Source organism: Drosophila gunungcola, unplaced genomic scaffold (genome assembly GCF_025200985.1).
Source record: "Drosophila gunungcola strain Sukarami unplaced genomic scaffold, Dgunungcola_SK_2 000140F, whole genome shotgun sequence".
Lineage (NCBI taxonomy): Eukaryota > Metazoa > Arthropoda > Insecta > Diptera > Drosophilidae > Drosophila > Drosophila gunungcola.
Genome location: NW_026453301.1, coordinates 58,450 through 84,492, shown reverse-complemented (window position 1 = coordinate 84,492; position 26,043 = coordinate 58,450). Strand labels below are relative to the sequence as shown.

Below are 26,043 nucleotides of genomic sequence, written 5' to 3'. Positions count from 1 at the left end.
GATTTTATTGCACTGTTTTAATAATATTAATATTTATTAACAAATTCGAAAAACTAGTTTACATTGTTCAAATAATGCGTTATCCATCAACAAACCCATTTGATTTTCGCCGCCATTCAATAATCATGTTTCAATAAAGAAAAATCTTTGCTCTAAATTGTTTTACTCAAATTACATAAGAAATTTCGAGGAATGAAGTGGTTGAGTGACAAAGGTAACACACAAGGTATTTGTTCTTTTATTTATTGGTTTATCTTATCAGGCCATTGATGATTTCGAAACTGCAAACAATTTGAGTTGTTGTTTAGCATTTAATCGAAGAAAGTTGTATATTTTTTAAATGGTTCATTTTTCTTTGTTTTGTTAAGCCATGGTTTAACCTTTTACCTTTTTTAGACACCTTATTGAAAAGTATGAAACAGCTTTTATAAATTGTGTATTATATTTTATTCAGTTTAATACAATGCCATATATATACATGAGCGCTAAAAGCTTAAACTGCTGTTGCTTTAAAATAATTTATTAGCATATTAACTCTCGGTTTTGGGTTTGTTTGCTTTCGCTACAATTTGTTTTTTGTTTGTTTGACACGACTAAGTAGACCAGTCCCATTGGTTAGAAAATTGGTTACTATAATTCACTATGACATACGAAATATTATATAGGCATAATACATATATATAGATTAATTTTTCGCTTTTCGTTTTTCATTATATTGTTGTATTTTTTTTTTTTTTTTTTTGGGTTCCTCTTGTGACCTAATGACTAAAACAAAGTATTAAAAAACTACATAGTTCATAACAAAACACTAAGATTAGTTAAAAAAAAATGGGGATATTAGACGCTTTAAAAGCGCGGGTTTTAGGGTGAAAAAAAAGTTCTACTAAATCTTGGCTTTTTTCGAAATTATTTACAAACTCAACACAAAATTTATTGTTAACGTTTTAAAAAATATATAACTTTGTGCGCTGGTTTTTGTGCCTGGGTTGCCTGTTGCCAGTATCTTATGTACGATAACTCAGGATCGGTTGAGCTCCTCGCGTTTGAAATTCCGTATCGCGTCCAATAGTTGGGAACGTGGATCCGGCGTTGTGGGACCACTGCGTGCGCCGTTCGTTTTCACGGGTTTCAGAGCCGGCACCATTTGTGGCGCAGGCGGTGGAGGCGGCGAAGGCGTGGCAGTCGCCGCCTGGGATGTGGGCTTCAGTTTGACCTGTAGACTAACCGGCCTGGTTTCCGGCTCCTGGAGCTTCAGCTCCACTTTGGTGGACTTCAAAACCACGTTCACATTCTTCGCTGGCGGTGCTGGTTTGTTTTCTGGCGGGGACGTGGGCGTGGCCACTGGAGTTGGAGTAGAAGGAGGAGGAGTGGCGGTGTTGATTCCATTTACGGACACTCTTGTTCTCAAGGCCTGCTCCTGCTCCTGCTGCTCTCTAGCCAACATTCGCTCCTTGAATCCCGTGCGGCGCAAAGTATTCTGTCCAAACGGAGCAGGAGCAAGAGCAGGATTGGCCTCCACTTGTCGATTTCTCTCCAAACTCGAAACGGGACGTGGCAAGGAGTTACTGGAGGCCAAGCTGGATGTCACCTGGTAATTGCTTTGGCCAGCGGGCAGAGTGAGTCTATTAATTTTGGCTGGACGCGGCAACGTAGAAGATTGTGTGTTTTGGATTGGATTTTGGACCTGAACTTGTGGCTTCTCCTGAGGCTTCACTATCGTCCTAAGCTTCACTTGAACCGAAAAGGTTTCCTCTTGGATCTGCTGCTGCTCTTTTTCCACCGCCACCGGTGCCGAAACTTCCGGCTTAACCTGCTGCTGCTGCTGCTGCTGCTGCTGGTTCTCCTGACTCACATCCTTCAGTGGCTTAACCGTAATGGGAACGTGGTACTCCTTCCGCTGGGGAATGCCCATCCGCAAAATGGGTGAAGCCACTTCGATGGTGAGCTTGGCAGGCTGTGGCGTTGGGTTCACCTTTTTGGATTTGCCTGCCCCACCAAAGATATAGTCGCCTTCGTTCTTGATGGCCACCGTTGACTTGGGTCGTTCGCTCCATGTGGCAAAGTTGATGCTGGGTGGACCGGAATAGCGATATGTGGTTGGCAGAGGCTTGGAGCCTGGAGCGGATTCAATCTGCTGACTTGGCTGCGCTTCGGTGTTCCTCAGGCTAACAGGACTGGTGACTGGTGAGGCTGGGGAATTCGGAGCTGTTATGGTGTCTTCCCCTTTGATCGCCTGAACAGTTGGCGAAAGCAACAGTTTTTGAACTGGAGGAGGCGATGGTTCCGGTGCCTTGATAACAGCCGGAGGAGATGGCTTCGGTGCTGGTAAAGGTGACATCTTCTTGGCCACAGGCGGCGACTGTTTTTGAACCACGGTATTCACTTGCTCCTGGACAGTTCTCACAACTGGAGGCAATGATGATGGCTTTTCAACTGAAGAAGACTGCTGTTTCTGTATTGGAGTAGGTGATTGCTTTGGGACAGGAGAAGGAGGTGACTGTTTCTGATCCTGGATAGGAGCAGGTTGGTGAACAACTTTGAGAACGGGAGATGATGGTTTCTCAACTGCTGGAGTCGACTGTTTCTGGACAGGAATGCCAGTGGGAGAAGGACTAATGGCCCTAACGCCATCATCCACTGATGACTGCTTCTCTTTGGTCAGGTTCTCCAGCTCCTTAACGATCTTTGGTTGCTCTGTAACAGGCGACGGCGATGATGCACTGCTTCCCCCGCTTTCGGCCAGGCTGTTCTTTCTCGAGTTCAAGATGGTCTTGATCACTTCCAGACTTTGCAGCGAAGGTGATTCACCAATGCTCAGCTCACTGGAGGAGCGTCTCTGACCCAAGCCAATGCCATTTGTTTGCTCCAGTTTGTTCAGGGAGAGATGGGAAGTGCTGCGAAGGCTCAGCGATGAGCCTCCTACTCCGCCGGGTGAGGTTACCTCCGCTTCTCCACCAGATCCTACTGCCTGGAAGGAGTCGGCCCGACCAATCCTTGTCGTACTCTTGGCCGTGGCTATGCTGAAATTGGCCAATCGATTCGGTTTCACTGCCTCAATCTCAGCCAGCCGTGGATCGGGCTGCTTCTTAATCAACGTGTCCAGACGCTGTTGATTGATTATGGTGGCCAGTTCATCCACGATCTCGTCCAGCGGCGAGCCATGACTCAGCGCAGCCGCATTGCGTTTTTGCATTTGCTGGTCGGAAAAGTCTGGCGGTGGCGATATGGGCACCGAGTAATTCCACGAGGAGAGCGAGCTCTCGCTACTGGGTGTGGCCATGTGTCCATTGGTCCTGGTCACCTGCTGCTGCTGCTCCACCTGGTGCTCATCCTCCTCCTCCTCGTCATCGACATCGTGGGCTGTCAACACTGCCAGTTCCGCCAGACTGGTGGCTATGGGCTGCTCTCCCTTCTTGGAGGTCTGGCACAGCTTGAAATTGTACACCTTTATGGCTTCGTCGTCCTCGGAACTCGACTCCTGTTGCGATGTGTCAGCCACCGGTTCAGGCGAGGCCGATGGCGATGGCGATGGGGCTGGCTCTCCAATGCCGGAATCCGCCTGCTTTGAAGCCGCATCGTTGTCATCATCCTCGGTGGCACTGCCCAAAGATCGGGGTTCCGGTGTGGGAGTTCGATTTAATATTACTTTGGACACATTTCCATTGCTTATTGGTGGTGGTGATCCATTTCCATTTCCATTTCCATTTCCATTTCCATTTCCGTTTCCATTTCCGTTTCCATTTCCATTCATATTCCCATTGATTTGCGGTAGTGGAGGATTGGCAGTCGGTACAATTGGCAGAGGTGTTGTAATCCTGGGAGCAGGTTGCGGCATACTATTCGGAGTTGGTGTCACCGGTTCCGGGAGTGAGGCCAGTGATATGTTATCACCACCGTTTTGGAAATCCGGCGGTGGAGCCGGAGCTGTTTTCTTCTTGATCTGCAGCAATCGTTTTCGGGGCGTGGGTTCCGGACCACCGGCAACCGGAGGTTTCAGATCCAATGTGGCATAATGACCATCGGCGGAGTCCTCATGCGGCGACTTTGAGCTATTGCCGTTGCAGTCCAACTCCGGAGGAGGACCGGAGAGATTTGGCGTGGACATGCAGAGCTGCGGTCGCTTGACAATCACCGCATAGGCGGGCTCGCTTTTTAAGCTAGCGGCCGGAATATCCGGCACAGACTGCTCCGGTATACAAATCTGGCTTGGTGGCCTCGGAGCCGCTCGCTTTTTGCGCGGCGGTGGGGCCAATACCTTTGCCGGAGGCACCACCACCGGGGTACGCGTGTAGTTCATCCCCGTTGAGTCCATCGAGTTCAGTGAGTTGCTCGAACTGTAGGGACTCGGCGTTTTGGCCGTCACCTTTGAGTGCCGGCTGCTACTGAAGTCCGAACTGCTGCTCAACGAATCTCGAGCGACTCCGGTGCGCTGGAATTTGTGCATCACATCCGGATTGAAGTTGTCGTACGACTCCGACTTGTGGCACAATCGGATCTCCGAGAGACCCACTGCTCCGATCGTCGATTCGCAACTGTACACCTGACTAGCATCCACTGAAAGGAAGAGGAAAACTCATTAGTACTGGGTAATAGCAGTATGCTTTGTAAGGAATTTACAATTCTCTGCAGTTCACATTTCGGGATTTTGTATGGCAAACAAAACTCTTTAAAGCGGTCAAAGCTCAAATATAAAATTTGTGATCAATGTAGAAAGACTTTTTAACATATCCAGGAATTATATAAATAACATGTGGACATTTTATTGTTGTTGCATTTAAATACCAAAATGATGAAGTTGTTATACTGATAAGCACTGTCTTCTAATCCCAAATCGAAAGTGAAAATCTGTTCTGGCTTCTCTGTTAATAGAGGGTAATAGGACTATTTTCTTATAACGAATGTACACTTCTTCGGCATTCACCATTCTAGACTTTATCTTTAAATGTAGCTTTCCTAGAGATCTAAAAGCCAAAAAAGTACCTAAAACTCTCTTCAGCGGACAGATCTCTTAACCGGACAAACTTTTCTTGGTACACATTTCTTCAAATCTCTAACAAACAATTTTGGTATCAAGATAGAAAGTCTTTGCACCGTCTTCAGGAGTTATATGAGAAAGATTTAGAGTTTGAACTTTAGTTGGTTTTAAATGCCCAACAAGATGACGTTTTAATATACGGACAAGCGTTCTGTTCCAATCCCAAATCGAAAGTGAAAATCTTTTCTGGCTTTTCTGTTTATCCCCTTACCTGGACTCCGGAACTCGTACTTCTCCGCATCCAGTTGCTTGTTTTCGCAGACAAGCGAAAGGAGCTTACTCAGAGGAACCCTGGCTCCCAATCGGGCCACAAAAAGCTGATCTTTGGGCAGCAGGACGGTGATGCGGAAGGTCTGCTCGAAGGGCGCATTGCTGGTGGCCGCGGGCACTGGGGTTATCCGGTTGTACTCCAGCTGACTAGTCTCGTTGATGTCCGTGTCCGTGGACAAATGGTGCAACTGTGTCGACGACTTGGACAGCTTGCCCATCGAGGAGCTGCCAGTGCCGGATTTGTCTGGTGTATAAAAAGGGGGAATTCTAGATTTAATGAATGAAATAAAGGGGTTTTCACAAGTAAATCAAGCTAGCAAAAAGGTTTACAAAAAAAAAACATTAAAACTTCGTATACATAAAATGTATTGAATATTTTAATTTTAGGAAAGATGAATTCTAAATAGCAGAACTTCTTAAAAAATAATTGGTACTAGAAACATATTTTATTATTTATTTACTATTTGAACCGCAAACGTTCGTTCAGTAAATAATGATTACAGTTGCTATTAAACAATGAAATGGATAATAGAAAAGTATACCTAAGTAGCTATTGGAAGGGTTGGGTACTTTTAGTAGGGTTCATTAAAAGTTATTGCTGAAGACGTTGTAAAAGTTTTGTTTTGACTTATTGATAACTTACCCTTTTTGCGGCCAAACCAGCGATTTAGTGTGGAGAAGCCGCCCTTCATGCTGCTCATGTTGTGGGCGTGGCTTCCGAAATGTTTCCCTCTCTCTCTCACTCGTTCTCCGCTTCTTCCACCTGCACCAACTTCCGTTTCCGGTTTCGTTTCAAACGTGTCTGAACTTGTGCTGTTCTAGTTTCGCCTTAAATTTTCGGTTGGGTTTCGTAATATTCCTAGAGCATGCTAGAAAATAGCGTGCGATTTGTGCGCTGCGAAATCTGCAAGTGGAAAAAAAAGGCAAGAAAACGAGTTAAAAGCGCCCCGATTACAAAAGACGCTCCGCTCCGTCTTATCAGCTTTCAGTTTTCAGGTTGATAAGGATGATGGAGGGTGGGGGGGTGCTAGCTGGGCATTCCTTTTGACTCTTTATCATACACACCACCAGATACACATACATACGTTGTTTTTTTTTTGTCTCGAGTTGGGTTCACATCCATAATACCCTCTCCCAAAGAAAAGAGCTTTGTTGGTCGCCCCCGAAAATATACGGCAATTTCGATTACTAAAGTATGTTTCAAAGTCGACTTGATGGATTTAGCTGTTACGTATGTATTTGCTTTATCAATTAATTTTGTATTTTCCGTTGCCTGCTATTTGCCTTTTGCGCCTGGCTTAGTGCTTAATTGTCGGCCAGGTTGTTTAATGGCTCACACCTACACACCTACACACCTATACACAAATACCCAAGTACTGGCGAAGCAGCAATGCGATAAGCCCAAGAAAATCGAAATCGTCGGCGGCAATGAGAAGCGCGCGACTTGCGGGCGTTTTATGTCGCGTGCGATTCATTTGCACACAATGCGAATCGCGAAGGCGACTTCTACACACATATGTGCATTATAGGCAAGATAGGAAAAAAAAAAAGGGGGGCGGTGGATGGCAGGGGGCGTGCCTCTGTTTACTCAGTAGTAAATTCTAATGACATAGTTAGGTGGTGCAGCGGTGTGAGTGTACGACCATGCAAATTACGGGCAATTGTTGCAGCACCAACTTGTTTTATTGTTTGTACACAGAAAAAAAAAGTAAAGAAATATCCCAAAGTGCACTTAAAAGTGTCATTATACTTAATCATACTAACTATCGATACTCAAAATCACAAGGAAATATTTTTTTTTTATTATTCTCTTGCCTTTTTTAATGCATTTAATGCATAAAACTAACAAAAAAAAAACTTGATAAAAATACTTAATTATTAAATGTATTGTTATTAATCATCATTTTTTGCTGTGCTTCGGTACGTTCATATATACAATTTAATTAAGCGTACAGCGCATTACAAATCAGTAAGGTTAATCGCAAGTAATTCCCACAGGAAGTGCATGGTTTCCCTTAATTTAGAAATCAATTCAGTAAATAACCTTTTGATCGACAAATAAGACAGATTTAATGACACTAAATGGCAATAATTGAATTCAGAATGAACTCGTACAACTTGATGGTGATGGTTGATAAAAAAAAGTAAGCTTTCATATTTCAGATTTTCGTATACTGGCAATGTTTTACCTGATTTAAGATTTAAGATTTTAATTAAGTCATTATTTGGGCCAACATATCCGCTAAACCGCAATGGAATTACGCTTATGAAGCGTGCTGTATATTTTTTCGTGATTGCCTGTGGCCAATCAATTTGTGTTTACCTTTTAATGAGCAGCCCCGACTAATTAGACGAACTATTAGGCAGCCTAATTAGATATAAAACTCGACATGAAGTCGTCACGTCGATCCCCATGGATTCGCCAAAAAGAGTCAATACCCCATAGGGTTTTGAGATCTACATGGTACTCTTCATAAAAACCTTTTACCTCGATCGAGTGCCTCCCATTTCTCGCTGATCCAATATGCAATAAACCTATCTTACCTATCTTAAAGGTAATCATTCATTAAAGCGGTCGTTATGTTTTCATTGATCCCATATGTCTATCCAATGGGTATTTCCCAGTCGGTTTACCAAACTCTTCTAACCTGTTTCGGGTTATCAATACCGCATTGTTGTTGTTTTTGTTTTTGTTTCGGCCCAAAGGCTTTTATAGTCAGTCACTAAAGTTCCCCTTGAAATAAACATGAGTAAGTCGAAATTCCTCAGCTATCATGAGGCGACGATGAAAAATGTTTTTTATTTTGGTTTTCGCCTTAAATCATCACGTTCCGTAAACATGGCTTATGTGGTTGTGTTGTGTGGTGTTGCCAAAAAATAATGAGCTTGGCTAATAGCGTTAAGTGTTTGGGGGCCTTTGTGAACCGGCTAATTGAAATAAAAATTAAATTGCCCTCGGATGGTCTGTGAACTTTATACTTTGATTATCGCCATTATACGGTTGGGATATACGCATTTCTTACTGCAAATAACTTTATAAGTGCGCTCAAATTTATGACCATATATAAGCTCTCGATTATCTATATATATATATGGCCTACTATATGGCGTACAGCTATTAAATGTCGATGAATCAGAGCCAATTGTGAAATGCAGCTGAACAATCAGACGTAATTAAACTATTTGCTTTGGCACATTGGAACTGGAGATGGTTAAGTAACCCTCTATCGATTTTCCCTTCTCACACGAGTGATACAACGTGCAGTAAAAACGTGGAATACGAATGATTCGGAGCGATACCCATTCCGGCGCTTATCAATTCGATCGCCCCGAAACAAGGTCTTTAAAACTTGGCGAAATCAGATCGCCACTTATCGTTGTGTGAACTTGATTGATCAGCAACATTGAGGACTCACGAGTTAGCTATATCTTTGACTTTGAAAATGTGAATCTCAAGGGAAGGGTTCTAAGTAGATCTAACATTAGTATAGTATAACTTGTAAAAACAAATGAATATAAGAATTAGAACTACTCGTTTTAAAGGGATTTCTGCTTATGACAGTTATTTGCTGTCACCAAAGGTTTTCCCAAATAAACGACACACTAATTATAATACCTAATGACACATCATCACTTATTTATAACTTATGTCAATTAGCTAGAATTAGTTACGATTTTATTATACCTATTATTATTTATGGTTCGGAATATATCAAGATCCTTAGTTAAGATTCTGAATAGAACCCATTAAAGCCCTCCCCATTTGGATCTTTATGGTTCTGCAACAGGGGGTTTGGGTAAGATAACCCTGACAGAGACTAAGACTCCCATAATCGAATGCTAATTTCAGGGCTATAATATCTTCAGCCATTTGGAGAAGTATCACCGTTATGTGTACACTTAAAATTGGCAACTTTCTACCGTTACACATGTGCCTAAATAAACGTAGGCATTATTATTTTGGGGGGGAGGGGGGGGAGGGCTGAAGTACCGCTCCATGTTTAAATAAGGCGAATCAGAAGTGCAAATAAAAGATGATTAATGGTCTGTGGCTCTGTGGCTTCGGATGTGATTATTGAAAAATGCCGGAATGTCGGGGGATCGCTCCATCATGGACTTAAATACATAGATGTTTCGTTTTTTGCAGCACAATTGGATGACACTGACATTGAAGTTCGGCATTGCATTCAGTGATTCGACTTGAGGTTGCTTCAAAGTTAGACGATGATATCATGGTGGATTACCGACGTGAGGGAATTTTTTATTGGTGCCTGTGCTCATCATTGTTTCTCGATAATCATCACCCATCCAACTAGACGGCTATGCAAATTTTCTTTGGACTGGTAGACTGGTAAGTCGATGTAGCCAGAAACACCTGTGGAATGACTTTCTCGAGTCACCGTTTTGCCTGTTTTGCGACAACTTTATCTGTTCTTTTATTCTGTTTCTGTTTCTGCCTGTATTTGTATTTGGTTTGTTATGAGTTATCAGCCGAGTGATACGCATGACTAATACCGAATATGCTAAGTCGTAGTCGTCGTCGTTATGTCGCCGCTGTCACTTGCGGGCCATTATCTATTTCAATTTGTGCGGCAATTTGAGCCACTTGATTAGGCCGCTTCGCTCTGCAATGTCCGATCCTCGGGTTCACCAGTATATACTACAAATAATATATATATTGTACATATATATATATAGGTTTTCGTGCCCCCATATGAATGGTAGTTATCACGTACTGCTAAGCTGCTAAGCTCTAATGGCTCAGAAGATGGCACCTGTACGTTCGACATTCGATTGGGAGATCCAATGGTACTTTGCACCCTTCAATGTCTCGGGTTGTGACGTGTGTAGTTATTTTTTAGAAACCATATAAGCCCATTCAAACGATTAATATGCATATACATTATGCATTATATGGAGGTTGGTTGTACTCGTTTATAGAGTTGCGAAGGAAAATGTGAAATATCTCTTAGAAAAAGTTATAACGCAAAGATAGAAAGCAATGAAAGATAAAGTTTAACAGATCTATAGAACCAGCTCCCTTACTCACAAAAATATGATTACCTATTTCTCTGCAATCGTATTAAATAAAATATTCAATTATTAATTATTTTTATGTAATTATTCCAAACAAAAGAAACAATTTTAGTTTTTACTTTACTTTACTTCTCTTTTTCAAAGCCCAAAAGTAAAGAAATAAGGGAGCAAAGCTAAATAATCAATTAAATAATAACCATAAAGAACAATAAAATAAAAAGAATTGATGGCATAATAAATTCAAAAGAAGATACCAAAAAGGAAATGGTAATGGTTTGAGAGTCCATAGTAGGCAACGGCACGGGGTTGAAATAAGTTTAAATATGACGGAACCGCAAAGAAGTGAGGTAGTAAAAATCGATATGCGGACAATTTTCCGCAATATTAGCCACGTTCTTGCGCTTATTACCCGCAGGCTAAAAGCACAACTTCCTTGGCTAATTGAAAACAAATCGCCCGACGCTTGGCTAATAGCAAGTTTTCCGTTAATTTCACACAGATAACAATATAACAACTGCATCTGTGACTACTGTTTCGTTTGTGGCAAACAAATACAGCTGTGGTAAAAATTATAGTGGTGCAACAATTTCAAGTTATTAAAAAACATGATTTTGAAGCTAACAAAACAAATATGCAAACAAAATTATTTTTTTTGGAAAAATGTTTAAACTTTTTTAAAGTAGAATTTGTATAAATTAAGTAAAACTTTCTGGATTTGGATCTGCTTCTAATTAATGTTAAATTCCCATTTTGCTGTTTATTTACGAAAGTTCATGTTTGAAATATTCCAAATGTAACTGAATTTTTACCACCATGATTTTACACACAGCTATTTGTGTGGCATTGCGTACATAGTTATTTCCACGGACGGGTTAGGATCCCGATGTACGTGACGAACCACTCCTTGCACTTCACAATTTGCATTTGTTTGTAGCTTTCTTTTGCTCGTCACTTGCTGCCATTAAATGCAGTGTTGTTGTTCGACAAATTGCACGTTGTCATAAACAGAAATAAATTAATGCACTCACACTAGAACTCTGCTATTAAGGTAAACTTGAAAAACAACAAAAAATTGCGTACTAACTGCGGTGCTAGCGGTATTGTTTTTTTTGTTTTTTTTTTTTTTTTTTTTTTTGATTTGGCTTTCTCTCTCTTTCCTTGCGAGGCGGCGTCGACGACGACGTTAACAAAACTGAAAACAAAAAACGCGCACATTATGCATAGAACACAAAAGCACACGCACACACACAGAACACCGAACACCAACACACATACACCAATAACCACAATAATAGTGGCAATAATAAAGCAACGGTAACTCTCTAATAATAGAGCAAAAAAAGAGCGTTGTTCTGCGCTCTCCCTCTCAGCAATCCCAATTGGAGCTGCTGCTTTATCTTATCAGACCATGCCAAATGATAGCAGGAGCAACAACAAAAACGTAAGGTGAAAGGAATAACAAAGAAGTGCATGCCAAATATTTTCAAATTTTCTGATTGGAAAATTGTTGGTTAATGTGTCCATTTTCTAACTGGAAGTAAGTTTTTAAAATTTAGAACTGGAAACTGTGTAAAATTTTAACAAGTTTATTTAAATATTTATTTTTAGATTCTGTGGTGTCACGGAATTTGTATCCTTCACTGAAGACTTGAATTTTGAAAGGCTTCGAAAAATCATTTAGAAAAAAAATCATTTTAGAAAAATGAAGTTTTCGATGGTTCTTGGAATAGCAGTTTTACTGTACTCGTATTTCACTCCGATATCTGGTATCTGTTGCTCGCTGTATCTGTATCTTCACTTGTCGCCGCACTTGGGCCAACTGAACTAAAACTTCCAGCTAAGTGCGTTGCATAAGACAGATGAAGATGAGCTGCGTCGACTGCAGCGTCGGCAGAATTGCGCAAGTCTCGCGTTCTGATTGACGACCTTCAATCGCAGTTAACTATTCGGCGTGGGTGCTCCACCACCTCCTTTTAGTTTTTAAATGGTTTAATGGTATGATGGCGCTCCTTGCGTTTATAATAAAATAAGCAGAAGAAAACCGCCAACGCTTTTCACTCGCAGGAGTGGCGGCGTCTAAATGCGTGACCATTTTCGACCCATCGACAAGAAATCAAAGACAAAAATACATAAATAAAAAAAATAGGAAGGAAGCCTCACCTAAACGCACACGCACACTAGCACTCTTATGACATCATGGGTGAACCACCATAAATGGACATTCCAAGAGACTTTAGCTATAGGGTGTGTGCCACCTTCTTCTATTTGACTTCTAATTATGTGCAACACATTTTATCAAAGTCAAACATCTCAAAAAACCGAAATTAGTTGATTGTTAGGTCGCCCAAACGATGGAGGGTGGCAAAAACTTTAATCAAATGCTGAAGAAATTATTGGTGTTGTACATTTAAGTTTCTTTAATTTTAATTTTTCGTTACTATGGCTTAATCTTACTTTAAATAGTATTAATAGAAATGATGGTGTTTCCATTTTAAGATTTAGGGCCCCGTAGATTTATAAAGCTTTTAAAAAACCTATGTTAGATATACTTAAAAATACTTTCAAAAATTATATCAAAATGTCCTACCGAATATGTTCTTTATATACCCAAATATGTACTTTATATACCCAAATATGTACTTTATATGCCCAAATATGTTCTTTATATATTTTGATCGATTTTAGGTGTATATCAGCTATATAAATACCCAGTTGTTCAATGGCAAACCATCGATTTGTTTGGGTAGTAAAAACCCGCTCAAGGGGTTATTTGGGACTTTGGCGATTATAGGGCTCCGATTATTATTATAAGGCCCCACCTGATATCGCAGGCATCTAGCATGACATCCTTGCTCGTTCTGCCAATATCTTGATCACTTAAGGCCTGTTTGACTCGCATATTAGTGGTTCTATATTATCAAAACACCCTTGTACATGTACTTGTAGCTATATCTCTCTATTTATTTGTTGTTATTTGGGCACGTTTTGGGGTCTGTGATAACCTCAACCTTAACACAGTCGTGTCTTCGGTCGTCGCGAAGGTTTCTTCGCAGACGGGGGCGTTGCTATCACTCGTGTGCCATATAGATCTCGATATGTGTAGCAATAGCGAGCACATATCATTGAGGCATTTCTCCAGCCAGCAGACAAAGACTTCCTCTCTGGTACTTGGTGACCCCGATTTGAGGGAATTCTTGTGCTGTTTTTTTTTTTTTTTTTTTTTTTTTCTTTTTGCTCTTCTCTCTTTGTTTTGCCTCATTTTTTCGTAGTTGTTGCGAAAAGTGGCACAAACTCAAGCGGCAAGAAGAACACAGAGAACAAGCCGTAAACAAGTTTCGCGATGGCAAATTCGACAATGGAACCATATGATCAGCGTAATAATAGTTATGATCATTGGCTGCTGGAGGTACGGTTCAGTTCGGTTCGAAAGATTTCTTCGAGGCAAATCTTTCATAAATATTTTGCGGCACGCCTAGGAAAAAGGAGCCCTCATTTTCACTGTTTTTGTTTTTGCTTTTTGTTTTCCCGTGGGGAGGGGGAAAAAATTGAAGAAAAATGCATGGCATAGGTAAGAAAAGAGTTGATCTACATACCGGGGCCACAACAAACCCCGTTAGCCGTGGCCCTTTTATTCATTTCTTTTTTTTTTTTTGCATGTCTCGCTTTAATTAGACTTCAATCAATGCCACAGGCAACTGTCAGCGCCCTAGTGGCTTAATGGCTATACTGCACTGAAAAAAAAGCTCAGCCTTGCATATATTGTTGTGTTAAAAATAATGCTTATTAGCTCATGGCAGTCAGAATTGAAAATATTTATCAGTTTTATAGTCAAAAAGAAAATATAATCAATTTGTAACTATAATATTGAAATAAGTAAAAACAAAGCTTTCAATTTTCAAAGTCGTACCCCCGGAAAAAAATGTATTAAAAATGTCAGAAAAAAAACCCCTAAGGAAAATACATTATTCTTTCAAATAAAATGATATTTGCCCTTTTCTTACAAATTTAACCCATAAAAACTTTTCATAAAGTGAAATTGAATGAAATAATTAATAGATATTCTAGAAAGTATAAATTTGTGCTATTAAATCGATTCATAATTATAAGTACACCCATTAAATCGATCATAATGTCATCTCAACTCATATCATATCATCAGATACACATTTTTTTCCTGTGTACCGGCTTGCACTCCAACTCTGACGTCAGTCATTAGTTTGCAGAATGGGGTCAATTGCAGTATGCAGTATGCAGTATGCAGACTGGAGCTGGAGCCCCTTGGCACTCGATCTTTTTAGAGTTTTAACCCAACTGACAGTTGCATGCGTTTGCGATGATTTCGATTCGAGATCCGAGCAGCTGATTCAATTACGGTCGCAATTGCGTTTGCAAGTGCAGTCAGCCGTCCGGACAATTCAATGTGGCTCAATCTGCGACAGACATTTGCGTACACACATGCTAGCGAATGTGGAGTGCGACAGGAGATATCCACTTACACATGTTGTTGTTACACATCTTGTATAACATATACGTATAGCGACTATTATAGCGCCTATAATGCTACCCCCGTCACACTTTTCGTCCATATAGTTTAATCTATGAAATATTTATAGCTTTGATCTTTTGCCAGCACAGCTGTGTGCCAAGATTCTCCTCGACTTTGATTTAAGTGGACTTTAGCTAGGGTCTGTAGTAATAAGAGCGTTATAACTAGAATTGAGTTATCCAAAGATCGCTTTAACTTAAATAACAGCAGTTATACTTCGGGAATTTTGTTTGAGAAAATTCTATAATTCTAATCGGTACTTAGAATCTTCAAAAATCAAATAGTTATAGTATTTCTTTTTGTGTAAATTTCCAACAAATATTTAATTCGCAGCTAAAATGGTGGTATTTTATCAGAGCAACTTCTATATTATTAGGAACTTATAATTTCTAAAAGTTATAGTATTTCTCTTGTAAATATTTTATATAAAGTATAGAATAAAACCTTTTCTTATAATCTTTGCCTTTAAACAAATAGCACATAGCAACTGCAACTCTCTGCCTATGAAAATCCCTCAATAAATGGCTAACTTTTTGTGGACCTGACCACCTGCAAGTGTTTCTATAGTGTTTTTTATCGGAACTGCAGAGCACTGAAAATGCCGCCCAATAAACGGCAACGGTGCATAGCCAGCCAACCAACCTGTCAAGATCGGGTTTTTTTTATGATTATTTTTTGGGTGTTTGAGTGTTGCAACCACAGCAGCAGCAGCAGCAGCAACAGCAGCAACAGCAGCAACATACACAACAGCAACACACACAACCACAACCAATTGCAAGCCAAGTGCTGCTCATAATAATTTGTTAGAGTGCATTTTCCACATTGCAAACGGAGATGCCGGTTTTTTTAAAATCCCCAACCCCAACCCCAACCCCAGCCCCAACCCCGCCCACCAGCCAAACGAGCTGGAAAACTGCTGCCTGAAAGAAAGTGAAGCGAAATGAAATGCAGCTGCAACAGCAATAGCAAAAGCAACAGCAGCAGCAACAGCAACAGCAACTGCTTGCAACTAGCAACTTATGCTTCTCTCTCTCTGGTTAAAGCGGCTTTCTTACTTCGGTAATAACTGGCTTGCATTTCATTTGAAAGACGTTTAACGCACTGCCTTAATTGCATTGTGGCAGCCAGATACAATTGCATCCATCGGATGCAGCATGTTGCTGCCACATCGCTACATTGCAACGTTGCTACATATATATGTACATATGTATGTTGCTGCTGGGCTTGCCTTACCTTGCCGAACAACCTTGACATGCAGCCAAACTAATGACAGGAAATCGTCGACAAGTGCGCGGCCCAATCCCATCTGCAATCTGAAATCTGCCGTCTCCATTCTACGGTCGCCAATCCAATCCACAATCAAAGCTAACCATTCCATTTCAATCCAATCCAGTCCCACACAGAGATGAGCTCGCCTCACCTTATTAAAGTTAGTTGTACAGTGCAACCTCTAAGAATTGACAAGCCCTAGGACAATTACACAGAAAAATATGTATTTTGTAAATAAATTTTGTTTTTTTTTTTTCTTAAAAGAATTTCAGTAGAGAAAAGACACAAGCCCAACTTAAAATGCTTAATATAGCCGATTTCGTTGTGCTATTCCTTTACTGTAATATCATAAAATATATTTATTTTTAAATGGTTTATTTTTTTCAAAGATGTACAGGGCTTAAAATACAAAAAATGCCCATATATTGGGATAGAAATACGGGATTTGTATTATTTCAAAGGGATTTCAAGGCTTTTCTAATAACTTAAGACAATTTCAAAGTTTTTTTCTTCAATATTTAAATAATTAGTTTCACTTAAAGATGTTCAACTGTAGTTAGATTGCCTTGGCTGGTCGCGCTTTTTAATTGCGCGTCGCATCCAACCGGTTGCCACTTGAATTGAACAATTGCCGCCCATGCCATCCAGCCATGCACGTATCTGTAATTCGAATCAGTATTTCGAATCTGTATATCCGTAAGTGCAAGTATCTGCATCTGTTTGGCAGCCGGGGCAAAAATGCGGCTAACTTCGTTTTGGCCATTTGCACCGATTGATCATGGATTGGTGGCTGTGGACATGGACAGGCGCCGAAAGAAGTGGCAAAGTGGAGGTGAGTGGAGTGGAGTGTCTGCGTCTGCACCACTGAGTGCACCACTGCACCACTGGGTGGAGTGCATTGAACCAATCGAAACTGAATCGACCAAATGTGGCTCACCTTGGCTCAAGATATTTCTCTATTTCTCTCTTTCAAGGGGTATACAAATATCTGTGTGTGTTTGTGTGTGTGGGAGGGTGGGGCAAATGGGCAAATGTTTATCAATGAAATTGGACAGCTGAATGGGTAACTAGGTGGCCAGGTGCCACCGCCGAACCACCAATTAGTGGGTGAACACGGCCTGGCCAAATATGACAAAAATACGAAGCTAATGGAATGTGTCGCGAAACGGAACTAGATTAAATAGTGCACTAATTTTCCATTAAAGTAAATCTCAAGTGCTTTTCTTAAGGGTAGATAACATTTTTCAAACTTCTCAAAATTTAACAAACGGATTTTGAATATATGTACATTTTTATTCTTTGGCTTTCCCTTTTCATAATGATCATTCAAATTTGTATTTTAAATTTTGGTTAGATAACGGATATAACGGATATGGTTGAATAAATTTGTAAATGAAATGAAATAAATGTCAGTACAGTGTTATTAATTATTTTAAGTTGCAAGTGTTCGTTTAATTAAGTTTAGATGATCCATCCCCTTTTTGGGGCAACCATATGATCTGTGATATCTGCTTTCTGCTGAAATCCATGCCCAGTTCCGAGCCGTGAGCACCTGCTAACCTCCTTCGGATCGATTTCAGAGCAACATTTCCCGGGAGGAGGATCTCCGATTACCCAGGCGATCCGCTCCAGAAGCCGGATGACCAGTCGAGAAGTGGATGAGATCACACCGACCGGAATGCAGTGGCGATTCGGACTCTGATTCCGCTAAACAAAAAAGCCAAAGTACACATAAAGCGAGACAAAGTGTATAAAAAAGCGAAGGGGGGAACAAACCCAGACGAATGTCATTGCCCGGACTTGGAAACGGATTCGATTCGAGACTCGAAAACTGTCAGCCATATATTTGCATCCGTGGATAATGGCCATCATCTGGCTGGCATTAAGATTCATTGCGAATGCAAGTCACAGCTTTTCGATTGTGGGAAACTACGGGCACGACTGTCGCTGACCTTGAAATGGACCCCATAGAAAACCAGCCAAGAAATCCGCCAAGAAATGCCACCACTAAGAAATCCAGCCAAGAAACCAGCCAAGAAACCATCCACCATCAGGGCAGAGAAAGTAGTTAGCCAACCAGTTGTCGGCTAAGAAAAAGTAAAATTATTTTAGGACAGGCCGCTGAGAAAAGTATGTCACCTGCACCCAAGGCACTCAGACTTTCGGACCTGGCCCAAAAAAAAAATAAAACAAAAAAACACAGATCTGGCCAAAAACAGCTGTGGCGGGTTTTACTTTCTGCCCCAAAAAACCAACCTACACTGGAAAAATCAATTTTAAAATTAAGAACAAATCTTGAACTAAAGTATAATTTATCTTAATTTAAGGAACATTCGTTCTTTGCTGAGAAACAAACTCTTAAGATGCTACAAAATCAAATTTTTGGTTCAGTTTTAAATGTTTTTAAATATTTAGCTTCTTTTCGTTAATTTGAACCCTGCACCACTAGTACCTAAACGTAGAAAATAATGTAGTCAGGAAACATTTTATTTATATGAACACTTATGTTAAGGAATTGTTTTTCCCCAAGTGTAAAGTATCGACAACAAGTCTCTCTCTTCGGATTCGCATACTGGCCAAACAAGTTGGCCAAGGCCCCCCGATCACTGATCACTCCGCTCCCGACTGGATGCGTGTTGCATGCCTCCTTCGAGCAGGAAGCACTTGCAACTGGCAACTGGCAACTGGCAACTGGCAACTAGCAACTTGCAACACTTGCAGCACGCAAGCGCCGCTTGATTTGAGCTCTGGTTCGTTTTTCGTCTTTTCGCTATTTTTCGGAGTTTGGCTAATGGAATTCCAGCCAGCACTTATATAAAAGATTAGACCCGCCGATGCCTCAGTCATGTCACGTAGCTCCCGGCTCAAGATATCGCCAAGTGTCCAGGTCTTGGAGTCCCCTATTCCGTCTCCGTCTCCGTCCCCGAGATTATACAATGATTGAAATGTGTATTTTGGGAGCGTCTCTCGCTCATGTGAGGCACGTCCTCAGGCATCGAACATTGGACATTAGCTAAACCCAATGGGATTTCAATCGATCGGGCCCTGCTGCTATCTGTATTATGTGCGAATGCCTCGATGGCGAAATGTGCACTCGATTGTGGGAGAGTGCATGGATTTCTCAGGGGCATAGCTCATATATGGTGGGGTATAACTACAAAATTAGATTGATAAGTCACATATAGCAGGGAACTTAAACAAATGATACCTTTAATAAAAACTTTTCCCTAAGAAAAAAGCTAGGAATTCGAAGGCTTTACTGATTGATCAAATAGTTATTCCTATAACTTTCATTGATTACATATTGCAGGAAAATAATAGGCACATTTTGAATTCCTGTATGAAGCTCATTGTTTTGGAATTATGAGTGATTATTATCTTGAAAACAAGGCAATATCAACAACAGAACTTTTGTTTTTGGGCATTACCCAAGTGTTTTGAATACCTCCCCCTACTAGTATATACAAATATTTCAGCCAAATCACGTACCGATATTTGCTATGATTATACAATATATGGCTATATATGTTTTGTGCATTTGGGGCGTATTTCACGCACGTCTTCTCCCTAGTCTTCTCTTCAGTCTTCTGCGTAGTCTTCTCCGCAGTCTTCTCCGCAGTCTTCTCGGGTGTTTGCGGCCCTTGCCCAACATTCATGGATTTCATGCTGACCCACTTGCCCCAATGCGATCACATTTCAACTCTTCGGCTTTCTGGGCTTCTCCTCTTTCTTTTCATTTTTTGTTGCCCCTTTTTTCTTTTTGACCATTTTCAATGTCAACACGCTTTTATTTATTTATATATATTTTTTTTTTTGGTGACAATGAAGTCAACTGGAGCTGGACGCGTTTTTTGTCTAATTTTTTTGTGAACAACGCGCGTGTTTTGCATTTTCAGCCAAACAAAACAGAAAACAATCACCGCGAAAACCAGAATTTACACAAAATCATATGTAAATGCCCTCGAAGATTTGCATAAAGACGCGCTATAAATTAGAGTTTTTTTGTTTTATTTTCGTCAGCAGTTTTCAGGTTCAAAGCAATTAAGTAATAACACAAATCAAAGTAAACAAAGGCTGAAAGGTAAAAATATAAAATTATGCAAGTCCCGGCTGGCGAAAGAAATCATGGTTCGGTGATTTGGAGGCTCCCCCACTGTAAGATGGTAATATCGCCGCCTATTTCAAGTTCAAATTAAAACCCAGTTTAGGGCTAATTTCAACACTGCCTTTTCCAGCACTACGGATCCAATGGGTCAAATAAAAGCCAATACAATCCAGTGGTCAGTGGCCGGTCAACTCCCATTATTACTGGTTGGATCCGTTGAGTTTTTCACGCTTTCGTACTCGGCACAATTGAGTCGAATTGCAAATTGAAAAGGAAAAACGAGAAGCGGCAAGAAATCAACTGCAATTGTTAGACAAGCATGTGTGCACACAGCTGGGGGCACACCAATAGCACTAAATTCCTTAGATTTAGTGTTATGGAGTGTTGCACCCTGCAATCAGTTTCATTTATTTGGCCAATTTGTTGGACTGCTCAAGAACTGCGAAGTATTTTAAGCTATACTAATAGGAAATTTAACTCGTTTTACTGGTCAAAGCGAACTTAATATAATTTATTGCCTACTTTTTTGACTTCAATTATTCTTTATTTAAGCAAGTTTTGCCTTTGATCGCATATTTTTTTTGTATCTCTCTCAATTCATTTCAGCCAGCTTACTTTCATAGCCTTAAGGTTCACATAAAGATTTTGTAGTTAACTTATTAATATGGCCACTAAAATCAAATCGTGACAGTAAAAAAAACTAGTTTTGTTTTTAAAGCAAGAGTGAAACATAGTATTTATGCTTCGAAAGCAAGAATATATGTCTTGATGTGTAAGCAAAAACGCCCATAATTTTCTTTAAATTAATTTTGGTCTTGCTGTTGATGTAATTGTATTTGTTTATTCATGCATGCCTGTTTATTTGAGAGTTTTTATTTCCATTTCATCTGTTGTGCTTTGCTTGGATGGTCTGATGCAAGTCTGCTTTGCTGCCAATCTGCTATTTGCTCATCCTCGAGTTTTCCGACTTGGCACGTGGTAAAAATTGTGTTTCCTTGCTCGCCTATTTTTGTTTCGTGTGACAATTTTTGCGTTGGAAAATCTTTGAAGCGTCACCAAAGTCTAAAATATCAGCAGTTTGCTGGGGGAAGTGGAGGGGATGATGGGAGCATACCGGTTTGCTTAGAGAGCAAACACGTTTGCTGAGCGGCTGCCCTTGTCAAGGTCATGCCCAGTCAAATGCTGCTCTTTTTTGTACATTTATTTTGTTGATTTTTGTTTTTTTTTTTTTTTTGGTCTTACCAGAGGCAAACTGCAGCTTTTGTTTCACAACTTAATGGAGGGGTAAAATGATGGATCAGCAGCTGATCTATTGTATAACTGTGATGTCCCCGGCTCTTAACACCAACATGGATAAACCACAAAAAATGAAAACATATAAAGCTCGGACGGAAAAGGGGGAAAAATAAACTCTGGTTGTTGGGGGCTCTTGAGTTCAACGACTTCACATGACAATTGGCCATTGTTGGTCTTGCTGTTGCTGTTATTGTTGTTATTGTTGTTGTTGCCTGTTGAATGTTTTGTCGTGGCAAAAGCAAAAGCACAAGCAAAAGCAAAAGCAACAGCACGAGCAATTAAAAAGACGTTAATTTGTCGACTTTTGTGGCCACGAAATTGAATTTTCAACTGACCAACTCCAGTGATTAATAGCAGTAGAACAGCAGAGTTGGCTATCTTCAATCCCGAATCAAATTCTTCGACTCGATTTGCTTTTGGGGCAAATGGGAAATGGTCCGCTTCTGTCGCTCATTATTACCGGAGCCTAAATTAACGACTGAGGCGCAGACGCCAACGGTTAAAGTCACAGTCAGCGAACTCTGAACACCAGATACATAGATACATAGATACATAGTTACATAGATACAGCGACAGCCAAAGGTATGCTCGTGCATGATTCTAATTACTATGTATGGGCTCTGTGCCCCATGGATTATATAGACAATGCACAGGGAGCGGTATACGGAGGGGCCCCCAGAACAAAAATAGTGGAAATCCAGCAGCAGCAGCAACAAGAACTCCATTGTTCGGTGAGCGTCGCCAGCGGAGCGTCAGTTGGAGAATGGAGAATCGAGAACGGAGAATGGAGAATGGAAGTTCAAGTACCCCCTGACAGAGGCATTACATGATATCCATAGATCATAGAGGAAGTCTTTAGACAAGCGTCGGAGATTCAAAGAAAACAGATGAGGTGGGAATTTGGGTGTTGAAAAACCCAAGAACTCTTGTAATACCTTTATGAGTTTTAAAATATTTTAATATGTTAGTTAGCATAAATTACTTGGATGTCCAAGTTGTACATTTTCTTATTAATTTGTTTGTTATTATTATTATTTTATAAGAACCTATTGGGCAAGAAGATTATTACTTCTAATAGAGCCTAATGACAGCTTATTTACGTTGTTAAGTTTATTTAAAAATCCAAATACAAAAGAGATAACGATTAAACTTTCAGTCCTATTATCTTTCCCGCATCTGTTCCGCAGCTTGAAGCAGTTTTGTGTACACAACGCATTACACAGAATCATCGACGGCGACTGGCCATTAAAGATTTAGAAAGGCCCTTCATATCACGCGGGCAGCCCAAAATCGAACGAAAGTGAGAGGAGCGCGCGGCAGAGTGACAGGTAGAAAAAGTGGGATACAGTAATGGCGCCCAAGGGGGGGCTTTTCGAGGGAGGGGGTGGTACCTAAGAGAGTGATCTAAATCGGAAGGGAAATAAGGAATCTGCGTCCTTGAGTGAATGGTAACCCTAGACTTTATTTGTTGTGTCTTTTGTTCGCATTCAAAATCTCGCTGGGTACTTAAGCCCCTTTTCAAGGCAGCTGTTTGCTGCTTTGCTGTGCTGACACTTTTTCGCTTTTTCGTTAGGGTTCTGGTTCTGTTCTTCCCGAGCTTATTGCTTATTGCGTGGCGGTGAGAATCAGAATCAAAATCAGAATCTGAATGAGAATGAGAACAATTCTACTGCTGATTTTACTGCCGCACACTGGTGGGTCAAATACCTTGGGCAAACTCAACGAGCGACCATCTTTTTGTTTTCTTATTGAAATTGTTTATTGTTCGGCGGCTGGAGCGATGCAAATGTTGTATAAAATTCAATAAACTGCGAAACCAGTTTATCAGTTGATCGCCGAGCTTGGTTTCTCAGTGAAAAGTCTTGGGCAAAAGTTGCCAAATAATAAACCCTCTTATGTATGTGTACATTAAAATTAAAAAATACAACAAATATAGAAATACAAAAAAAAAAAATAAAAATCAAAAATTCAGCAGTTTCGAGCTTCATGTCCCAATCATCATCATCACCGTTTGTTGTCTTTGTCGCCGCGTTTTTGTTTGCGTTGCTTTTTATTTGATTTTTTCCCAGTCTTACTTTTTTTTTTAATGTTTTTTTTTACTTTTTACGTGAGATTCAATTAAAAACTTTTGACCAGCAATTTCATAAATTTGCGAGTTTATGGGCAGAGGAGGGTGCTCCAAACGTATCCATCTCACTATCTCCATCGCCAACCAGTTTGATGTTAATCAATTTTCGCAACAAATTTTTGCACTTGCCATTTGCCTTAGCGGAACCAAAAAAAAAAAAAAAAAAACACCCATAAAAACATGCTGCGAATGTTTTCCAAAAGGAAACATGCGCTAAATAGAGCCGTACAAGTATCTATTTACGTTTTATCTCGTTTTTTTCGTGTTTCTCACTTGCTGGAAATTACTTAATATGCATTTAGCCGCCGTGCTTCGACCTTACATAGCTAGCTGCCTGCCTTTTTGATCGATAGTTGAAAGCCGCGATAATGCCGTTTCCGCTGTGGTTTTCATCGCCGATCGCACCAGCATCATTATGGCCATAAACCATTGATTGCCGCTCAGTTATGTGGCCGCCTGCCCATTTGGATAATTATATTATCAGAGGCGGGCCACCGATGGAATGGTGTTCTGGTTCTCACCCCGCAAATCTTCAGATGATCTCCAAGGTTCGGTGACGAGGAAGTGGGTTCGAGACCGAAAGAGCTTTCGATCCAATCCAATCCAATCAAATCCAATCCAAGCCAATCCAATCCGATATGCTGCTTTCACTGCTGACTCAGACGCTTTTTCTTCTGACGAAGTCCGACTATCTGTCATTTTGATTTTCCGCTTTTGCAGGGCACCCTGGGGCCACAACACTTAAAGATGGGGCAATTTCCCAGCCACCAAAGAAAAGTATACCTATACAGGTGAAATCACATGCTGTGGGTTCGAGATCTTAATAAAATGTTTTAGGTTTATTGTGTTTTATAGCTTAGAAAACTATTTGTAGTTTTGGTATATTCCTTGCGAGCAAAACAGTTATGCTCTACCAGTTAAATATTTTCCCAATACGGGGTATTATTATCGCAAAATAAAACAAAACATTTGTTGCCTTGCCGAAACAGAACAAAACTAGAATAGCAAACCGTCGGAGAAACTAACGGATACGGCTGATCAAATACACATCTATACATATATCGAGTGCTAAACTTTGAAAAGCACGTATGCAGATGCAGGAAATTTAACAGTGGAACGTGTGAAGTTTTCAAATAAAATAATGGAAAGTAAAAAATAAAGAAACTCCGCCTGAGGTGGAAAAAAATGTCGATGCTTCAATGGTTGTTGCTGTGCTGTGCAATTCAGGATTCCAAAACAATTCAATATCCTTGACTGTACAGGTCACAGTTAAAACATTCATGAGCATAAAAACTTTGATCTTTTCGTTAAACGGACAAATCTGTAATTGTCCGTCTAACAGAATTTACTTGCTCTACTCTTAAAGGACATGTTTAGCCTATGTAAAACCCTTTCTTTTATCCCACTGTGCAACGTGTGAATTTTGTGAATTTTGCAGCCCAGGAGAGTTTTTTGCCCCCAGCACACCGGCATAATTTACCGTTTTGGAGTTTTATCTGGCGATCGGAGATCGTAGTTAGTTGGTGGTACTATTTCTGCTGGTGTTGCAGTGGTCGTAAGTGAATTTTTCAGAGCTGCTGCAAAACGGAAGACCAGAAGAAACTGACAACTTACCCAGACAACGACCTCAATTAGCAAATCTGTTTGGGCCGCGTCTTTCCATGGTTCTAACTGCCTTCTGATGTGATGTGCTGTTGGCTTAATGGCGCTCTATTTCCTGTCAGTTCACATGCATCGGTCCATAATGCCTGTACCCAGGTTAACACACTCTCACACACTCTCTTTTTCTATCTATTTATCTATCTTTCTTTTATTTCTATTTTTTTTAGTGGTTTTTTTTTTGTTATTTTTCGGTAGGCACTTTCAAACGTAAAAAAAAGTGTAAAAAAAAATAAAGCAAATTATTTTGCACACACTCTCGAGCACTTCGAACACGTCGTACACTCGCGCGTAGCCAATTAAAAGCCATGTAACGTATGTAAATAAACAAAAGTTGGCGAATTCGAATTCTTTTCCCCCAGTTTTCTACCGCGAGAAATTGACGCAGCGAGAGCGTCCGTTCGGCATGAAACTCGTTTCTCGACTGAAGCGCTCAGCTGAATACTGACGGAGCTGAGGCTCAGCTGCAGTTGCTCCGTAGCACCGGCGGTCATCAGCTGACGACGGCAAAGAGCGGGAGAGCTGTGCCGCTGAGCCGTTGAACCGCTCCACCACCCAACCACCCCCCTACACAGCTAACCAGCTGCCCGACCGCCTACCTCCCGCCCCGAAAACAAGCCACCTCCCCAATCCCCCGATCTTGGGAATGTGCATTAACCGGGCGCACGCACACGGAGGCCCAACCCAACTACTCAACT

At 40.7% G+C, this 26,043-nt stretch overlaps 1 protein-coding gene across 6 annotated transcripts; it reads right to left on the bottom strand.

The window, feature by feature from the left end:
- Positions 1 to 423: 423 nt before the first annotated feature.
- On the bottom strand, positions 424 to 25,756 carry LOC128265606 (proteoglycan 4). 6 transcript variants are annotated; one of them, XM_053001750.1, is made up of 4 exons: positions 25,301 to 25,756; positions 5,949 to 6,209; positions 5,247 to 5,549; positions 424 to 4,554 (listed from the first exon to the last, which is right to left on the bottom strand). In XM_053001750.1, exons 2-4 carry the CDS (start codon positions 6,004 to 6,006, stop codon positions 1,019 to 1,021), a joined length of 3,897 nt encoding a protein of 1,298 aa, XP_052857710.1. In that variant the 5' UTR covers positions 6,007 to 6,209; positions 25,301 to 25,756; the 3' UTR covers positions 424 to 1,018. The 6 variants fall into 6 exon arrangements, with proteins under 6 accessions (XP_052857710.1, XP_052857716.1, XP_052857711.1 ...); XM_053001756.1 differs by lacking the exon at positions 25,301 to 25,756 and adding an exon at positions 12,087 to 12,105; XM_053001751.1 differs by lacking the exon at positions 25,301 to 25,756 and adding an exon at positions 11,427 to 11,528.
- Positions 25,757 to 26,043: the final 287 nt, after the last annotated feature.